Here is an 8,071-nt window from a genome sequence, read left to right as displayed (position 1 = left end):
TTCCTCAAGAATTGCAGGAGAATATACTTAACTGGAAAAAAAATTGTTCAGCTAACTCAGAGAGGTGGTTACAGTGGAGATGTGGCCAATATATAACAGTATATACAAAGATAAAATACAATATTGCTAACTGAGTTTATTTAGGGCTTGTTTGTTGCTAATATTTTATACATTCCTTATTTTTGACTTTAATAAAATCTTGCACCAGGCAGTTTTTATTACTTTTTCTCAGTATTACTTTTTACCTTAGACTGGGAAGCATCAATAGAGGTGTTAAGCAATAATCACTTTCATTGAATTCCAATAGGAGCCTAACATCATATTGAAAATTGGAGATATATAAACTTAATTTGTGGCCTCATGTAACTTGCAGAAATAGCATTTTATAAAGTAATTACATTGCTGCAGGGTAAAAATTAGGAATGTAGTACTAGAAGATGATGCTCATGTAGGAAACACTGACTTTTTTTTCAAGGTCAATTCGAAACAGGACATTAAGGACAAATACTATGATTTTTTCTGAAATATGAGCATCAAGTATGTGAACTCTCAGAACACAATTAGCATAGATGAAACCTAAAAGACCTTTGATGGAAAGACATAAATTATGAAGGACGTGTACATTCAGAAAAATTTAAGAGTGTTTTCCAGATGTCTCTGTGTAAATAATGTAAAGAAAGATTGATGGCTTCACATTTGACTAGATTTTGTTTGTTTGTTTTTTCAAAATCTTTTCTAAGAATTGCCCTGGTGGAAAATATTCCTGAAGGCCTTAACTATTCAGAAAATGCACCATTTCACTTATCACTTTTCCAAGGCTGGATGAATTTACTCAACATGGCCAAAAAGTCTGTTGACATAGTGTCTTCCCATTGGGATCTCAACCACACTCATCCATCAGCATGTCAGGTAAGCTGCATTCTCTCTGTGTGTGATAATTTTACGTATGTGCATTTTACAGTCTTTAGTATTCTTTTCTTCCACTCCTCAAGCTCAACTCATTTTTTAAATTCCACCTTCACTCATGAGTACGTGCATATCATCGCATTTATCTAAACATGTTGTGGTTAATCATATGTTCCTTGGCTCCTACTAGCACCCCAGGCTTTTGAGGGCATGAGCATATTTCCACTTTGCCTACTGTAGGCTCTCTGTATAGCATTGTGCCACATGACTCCAGGAGTGCCATTCACATCAGAGCACCTGTCAACAGCAAGGACCAGAAATGTGCTTTGCACAACCTGCATGTTTACAAATCTATTTCTGTAACTTATTGCCAAAATATTTATTTGGTCAATTTGTGTTATAATTTACCACTAGGCTACAGAGCCTACTTTTTTTTTTTGGTACTGGGGGGATTGAACTCAGGGGCACTCAACCACTGAGTCACATCCCCAGCCCTATTTTGTATTTTATTTAGAGACAAGGTCTCACTGAGTTGCTTAGCACCTCACTTTTGCTAAGGCTGGCTTTGAGCTCATGATTCTCCCATCTTAGCCTCCTGAATCACTGGGATTACAAGTGTGCACCAACATGTCCGGCCAGAGGCAACTTTTTATAATAATGAAATCATTAATGAATAATCACTTGTTTCTTGAGTCTGTCATATTTGGGTGACTAGGAAACAAAAATGTGATTATTGAAGAGAACCATCCTTAGAAAACTGACTAAATGAGTTAAGTGATTTCTGAATTAAGTACTATGGATGTGAGAAAATGATTCTGGCTGGTTTTAGTGTATTTTTGTTTATATTGATACAGCCATGATAGTTGCATTGAGCTATCCTGTCCAAACCTTTGATCACTGCCCTATACTTAGGTGTCCTAGATGGGTCAAGGGTAACATCGACTTGATGTCTGCAATTAAAAATGTCTTGGCAGTAAGCCTATACTCATTACTTATTGGAGCCTTGAAATCTGTTTTTCATTTTTACTATTTTAAAGTCAAAATTTTCAGAAAATAGGTAAAAACAACCAAAGTGCACAAGTTCATACTAAAGAATTGAGTACACTTACTAAAATTGCTAAACGTGCATGCATTCTTCTTGTTTCCATGTCCGCTATTTCGCAGCTGTTTCAAGTATTTATTGTTGCATCAAGCATCATCCAAATAGTGGTTTAAAAAATATCAGTCATTTTTCACATTCATGATTTGGGGCAGGGCTTGATAGAGAGGACTCATCACTGATCCACAGAGTGTTTGCTGGAGTGGGCTTGCCTGGGGCTGGAGGATCCAAGAAGGATCACACATATCTGGCTTGTCAGCTGGTGTAGCTGGAATGTCTGGGGGTAGCTGGATCTCGTCTTTGTTCACACACGTCTCATCTTTCTGTAAACTAGCTTGGGCTCCAGATGTGGTGACTGGATCCTAAGAAGATAAAGGCTAAAGCTCTAAGGCCTGCTAAAAGACCTGGTTCTGGCATTCCAGAATGTTGTTCACCATATATTTCATAGGTTGAAGCAAGTCACAAGTCCAAGATTGGAGGCATGGCATCCAGATACAGGACTAAGAAGCACTGTAGGCAGCCATCTTTGAAAATAATACTCAGCCACTTAGTGGCCATAGCAATTCATGTTTCTTCCACATGCAAAATACACTCACCTCTTCCCTCAAAAAATTAATTTCTAAGTTCCATTACATGAAAGATTCAATGTCTAGGACTTATCAGCTGTAGATCTGAATGAACTGCCCATATGGGCTTCTCTTGATTTGAAAACACGTATACTAAAGACTAGTTATATGTCTCCCCACACAGACTCTAAACATGCAATGTTAGAGCAGGGATAGGATAATTACAGACACTTTTGTTCAAAAAGGTGGAAAGGGACAGCACATTTTAGTCATCAGTCTATGATAATTCTTAATCCAGCCTGGCATGTGTTACCAGTTTCTCCAACTCTGCAAACAGGAATGTGTCTAGACTGGGATCTAGTTCTTTTCCCTAGGCCTGGTTTGCCAATCTGCTGCCTTCAAAAGCCCCTTGCTCCACCCACCATCTGACCATCTGTGTCTGTGTTCTTATGATTCTGGGGACTAAACCCAGGGCCTTCTACATGGTAGACAAGAACTGTACCACTGAGCTGCACCAACCGACTGCCCAGCCTATGTTCTTTTTTTTTTTTTTTTCCACAAGAAATAATCTGCTTTTCTTTTGGACTTATTTCTTAGTATGCTTCCTGCTAGTAGGATTTAAAACCACAGAGACCTCATTTCATTTTAAACCATCTCTGATCTGTTTTAATCCAGCATAGTACAAACCCTTAACAACTTTTAGATGTTCCACTGAATGAGCAAAAAGAATCCATACTAGAAATAACTTGCAGACTTGTCTTTCTTTTTCCTAGACTATGAACCTAGGTGCCCCAGGTCTTCACCCTTCAAATTGCTGGGAGCCTGTTCTGTAGCGTTTTAGGAGATGGTCAGTCAGGTATGGCCACAAGGAGAGACCGAGGAAAGACTCTGAAAAACAAGTATACTCATAGGTACCAGAGACAGAAGGCATGGAATACTACACCAGGGTACTATATAGACACCAGGGTAGTCAGGAGTCATAAGGGGCAGGACTAAGAGAAAAATTTAAATCAGAGACTATATATAGGTATATCTTTGGAAAGATAAGACAGGGCAGCACAAATAGTTCCTGATTGACTAGTTTGAATAATTTCTTCAGACTGTAAGCTATAGAAGTGACTCCTAGTACCTGGTTTTGGGATAATTAAGGCAGAGGAATCTTGCCTCCTGGGGTGTATGGCTCAAACAGAGGAGATCTGGATTTAGACTCAATCATTTGCATATCAGAGGCATGCCCCTGACTAGTTCTGAGAGGTATTTGTAACCTCTAAGAATTAACTAGTCCAGCTAGGGGCAGTCTCTCCCCAGCCAGAAAGGTTTTGTGGAGTTGTGAAGACATCATAATATATTGGGAAAAAATTTAAATTACATATATATTACAGAGCTCTTTTGTCTAGCTGAGAGGTCTACAATGTACCCACCACCCTGAGGCCATCTCTTTGAGATTTTTTTGCTGAGTGGAGAGATCTCTATATTTCCTCTGAATTCTGCAGGAAAACTTAACAGTTCTGTCTTTAGTTCATCTTTTTCATAACTCTCTATATATACTATGAAAACTTTGATCACCGCCCTAAAATTGTCAGCCAGATCCACAGGGTCATTAGTTATATTTTTATTTTCCGTTTTACAGCAGGTGGTAGTGTTGCCAAGCAGCCTGGTCTTCTTGATGTGAATGGCCCTTCTGAAGACCCCAAAAGCAGTTTATTTACTGTGCTTCTGGCCTTGAGGAATAGGATGAGATTCTTGCTTTCATCACCACCCAGTCCCCAAGGCAGTGCTGCATGGCTTTATCTCAGTTATCTATTGCAATGTAATAAACAGCTTCAAGATATTTTCCTTATTATTTCCTATGATTCTGTGTGTTGGCTGCACAGTTCTTTGACTCCAGTAGTACCAGCTAGATTCATTCCCATGATCACACTTGGTTGGGAGAGCGGCTAGGGCTGGGCTGTCTGAGGACTGGATGGTTCTCCTTCTCCTCATGTGGAGTCTCATTATTCAATAATCTAACCCAAGATTCAGGCAGCTGGATTCCATGAGGGTGAAAGTGAAAACTATAAGTCCTCTCAATTTCAGAACACTACTTTTGCTACATTCTATTAAATGAAGCAGGTGACAGGCCAGCCCAGATTCAGGAGAGGGGCAAAAGACTCCTGGTATAGTGTGCATGTTTACCTGAGGGAGAAAATGTTGACAGTGGACTTTGGGAATTATCTACTATAGCAGATTTGATGGTGTGGGATAGTTTAAGTTGTCTTTCCTTAGCCCTAGAGAAGACCAGCCCTAAGCCACTGAAAGAAACAGGAACTGCAAGCCTTAATTGACTTAGAGAGCCATGCAGTGACTAGTATAGGCTGCTGCATTTTAAGAGCTTGTGGTATCTACAGCTCTGTCCCAACCCATATACACCACCAAAAAGCCATGTGTGCCACCACACAATAGGAAGATTTGAGTTTAGGATGTGGTAGCCTAATTTTCTCTTTTCTAATATGCTATGCCTCAAGAATGCTGGATTTTTCTTTTCAAATATAAAGTGACCTTTATTACTCCCCTCCTTGCACCTCCACCTCCGGATTACTATTTCTCTCTGACCTTTACCTAAATCCTGCTTGGCCACTAGGATTCCAGAAAACAACCTAGACTTGGAGTTGATTGTGTTTGGAGCTCCTAGTACCCTGCAGCATTCCCCAGAGGTGCCCAGTAAACCCATTTGCAGGATTCAAAGGGATTCTATAGGCTGAGGCACTAGAGGAGTCCTCTGTACGTCAGTTACAGTGTGAGGTGTGAGGTGGTCCAAATACCTGGAGCAGAGGCTCTCAGATGGCTTCAAGGCAAACTGGAATCCCTACTTGGGTGGCTGTGGACCCTTCTTTAAGAGAGACATAATCTTCCAAAACAACCTAAGGACTTCTGGCTTTTCTTTGTTTTTTTTTTTTTTTTCTTTCTCTTTCCCTCCGTCCCACCCTCCCTTTCTTCCTTTCTTCCTTCCTTTCTTTATTTTATTGCTACTGGGGATTGAACCCAGAGCCTCCCATATGCTAAGCAAGTACTCCACCATTAAACTACATCTCCAGCCTTTTTTTAAATTTTATTTTTTTAAAAAAAGTTGTTAAGTTGCTAAACCTGATCCCAAACTTGCAGTCCTCTTGCCCCAGTCTCCCAAGTAGATGGGATTACAGGTATGCACCCCTGGGCATGGTTTTAACCTGACCTTCCATGCTAGTCCTTCTGGTGTGAGCTAACTCTTTTTCCTCAGAGTTTGGCACTGGATATAGTGGCAACTTTATTACCTGGAAGAATATAAGAAATGCAAACTCTCAGCACAAAACCCAGCCCCACTTGAATCAATCTGCATTTTGACAGGAGCTTCAGGTGATTTATGTGATCAAATAAGTTTGAAAAGTGCTGAACTGTCATTCTGACCTTTTGCTCTATGAGCCCAGCAAACCTTCATAGGTGTTGAGAGCATCTGCTAGAAGACAGGTCATTAGGGTCTTTCTGTGCCAGGCTTCCTTAAGTTACATAATGGAAGTCACCACCCTGCCTGTCTTGCTCACATGGCAATGGGATAAATGGACAGCTGAAGTTAAGTCTGCTTTTATAATGATGCCTGGCATAGGTGCCTGACATACTAGGTGCTCGGTATTTGATAAGTAGTGAGCAAATGGATTGTGTAAAAGGTAAATGCAGCTGCACACTAGTTAAAGTGTTAATAATAGATTTTAGTCAGTAATATACTGACTGCACCAAAAAAGAGGAGTCAGCATAAGTTAAACTCACCTTTGGCCTGTGCAAAGATGGATGGGAGTTTTGAAGTAAGAATAGAGAGAAGGAGTAGGGAAGTGAAATGGCCAGGGCTTGAGCAGAGTGAGAGAAGCAGACATCTATAAGAAGGTGGGAATGGGGCCTTGGTGCATTTGAAACCCATCTGAGTTTGTTAACTAACTGGTGCTTATGGAAGTCAGGATCCCACCCTCCCATACAGACTGAAGGGTAGTAGGTTGTTGACTAAAACAATAGTAAATTATTTTGACAGCCTTAACCTTTTTAGATGTTAGAGTCATCCTGAGGATAGGTCTTTGAACTATTGGACACCTTGTTAGTGTTTGCTCCTGTCTTTTAAAGGAGCAGGGGCTGTGGATGGAATCATCTGACTGAGACCACAGTCAAGGTTAAGACCTAGTTGAGAAGCCTCAGAGGAGCCTGGCTTGTGTTTGGTTAAGGAGAGAATCTTCATCAGTTGCGTGATTTGAGAATGAATTAAACTGGATGTTGTTGACATAGAAAGATGCTAACACTTAGAAGCTTAGTCTAAGTCACTCTCTAATAATAGACCTACTGCCAACAAATGGAATATTTCATCTTGTTTCCAATGACCTGGCTATTGTTGAACTTGCATGCAAGCCTTCAGGAAAAGACCCAGTTTGAACTAATATCTCCTAGTAGAATTGTACTGCTCATGCCTAAGAGATGCCTCTTAACTGCTTCTCTTTCCTTTAGAGGCACCAGACTCTTTAACAGTTTAAATCCAGTTGGTTTTCTTTAAGCTCAAGTCCAGTTAAACTTTGCCCTTTACAAGGGAGAGAGCTACATTTGCAAAAATGAAGGATAGAAGGGTTTGATTTCTTTAAGAATTAGATGGATTCAAGGGACTGTGAGGCTGATTATATGAACAGCTCACCCCACACTACCTATTCCTGGCTATGTCCTATGGAGAATGGTGTGAACCAGGGTGGGAACTATGGGGGTGGGGGATTCCAGTGTGTGCAAGGGAGAGGATGTTTTCTTCCACTGGTCTGTTGGTGGCCGAGTGATTGCTCTTGTGGAATGTCCTGTATTTACTAGGTCCTCACTGGCTGAGGGCCAGGCATGGGCTGTGGACTTTAAAGAAAGAACAAGTATGCAGAATGGAGTATTGTGGAACCTTTTTTGCCCCCCCCCCCTAATTTCCCACAACCCCTAAAGCAATACGGACAACAGGACATAGAGTAAAAGGTCTAGGAGAACTTATCTAAGTACAAAAATCTCTTAGGCATTTAAAGATGATTTTTAAAGATCCTAGTTCCCTTTCTTCCTCTCTTTTCACAATGCAGCAATCTGGAATGGACAAAGGAAACAGGTACTTGCTCCCAACATTTCTATTTGGGTGAGATTCAAGACCCCATATCTTGTTTTCTTCAGGCACCATTTTACTCCCCTTTACCCCCCAGAAGAAGGCACTAGCTGAAAGCCAATGTTTCCATTTTTACCTGATTTTATCTCCCCAATGGAAGAGGAAATTCAACACTCTACTTAACATTTCAAACTTTGGGCACTAGTGTTTGTGCCTGTGAGTATCCTTTTATTTTCACCAAGACTTTGTCAATACTGAGATAGACACTGATTGGCTCATTGAGCACACACACACACAATGTATACACACAATGCAAGGAAAGAATGTTAATACCATAATTATTCATGCAAACAATTTAAATTTTAAGATGTTCTGGTATAAATATGC

The 8,071-nt window shown here is 40.3% G+C and overlaps 1 protein-coding gene across 1 annotated transcript in view; it reads left to right on the top strand.

Annotated features, from left to right (window-relative positions):
• Nucleotides 1–8,071, top strand: part of Pld5 (phospholipase D family member 5) — a 398,582-nt gene that overhangs the window by 216,840 nt on the left and 173,671 nt on the right. The window contains exon 3 of the mRNA XM_026390749.2: nucleotides 741–909. Coding sequence (XP_026246534.1) covers nucleotides 741–909 — 169 coding nt within the window. The remainder of the gene's footprint in view (nucleotides 1–740; nucleotides 910–8,071) is intronic.

This window comes from Urocitellus parryii, chromosome 9 (assembly GCF_045843805.1).
Source record: "Urocitellus parryii isolate mUroPar1 chromosome 9, mUroPar1.hap1, whole genome shotgun sequence".
In the NCBI taxonomy this organism is placed as follows: domain Eukaryota; kingdom Metazoa; phylum Chordata; class Mammalia; order Rodentia; family Sciuridae; genus Urocitellus; species Urocitellus parryii.
The sequence above is the reverse complement of the archived record's forward strand: the minus strand, read 5'-3'. Positions and strand labels throughout refer to the sequence as shown.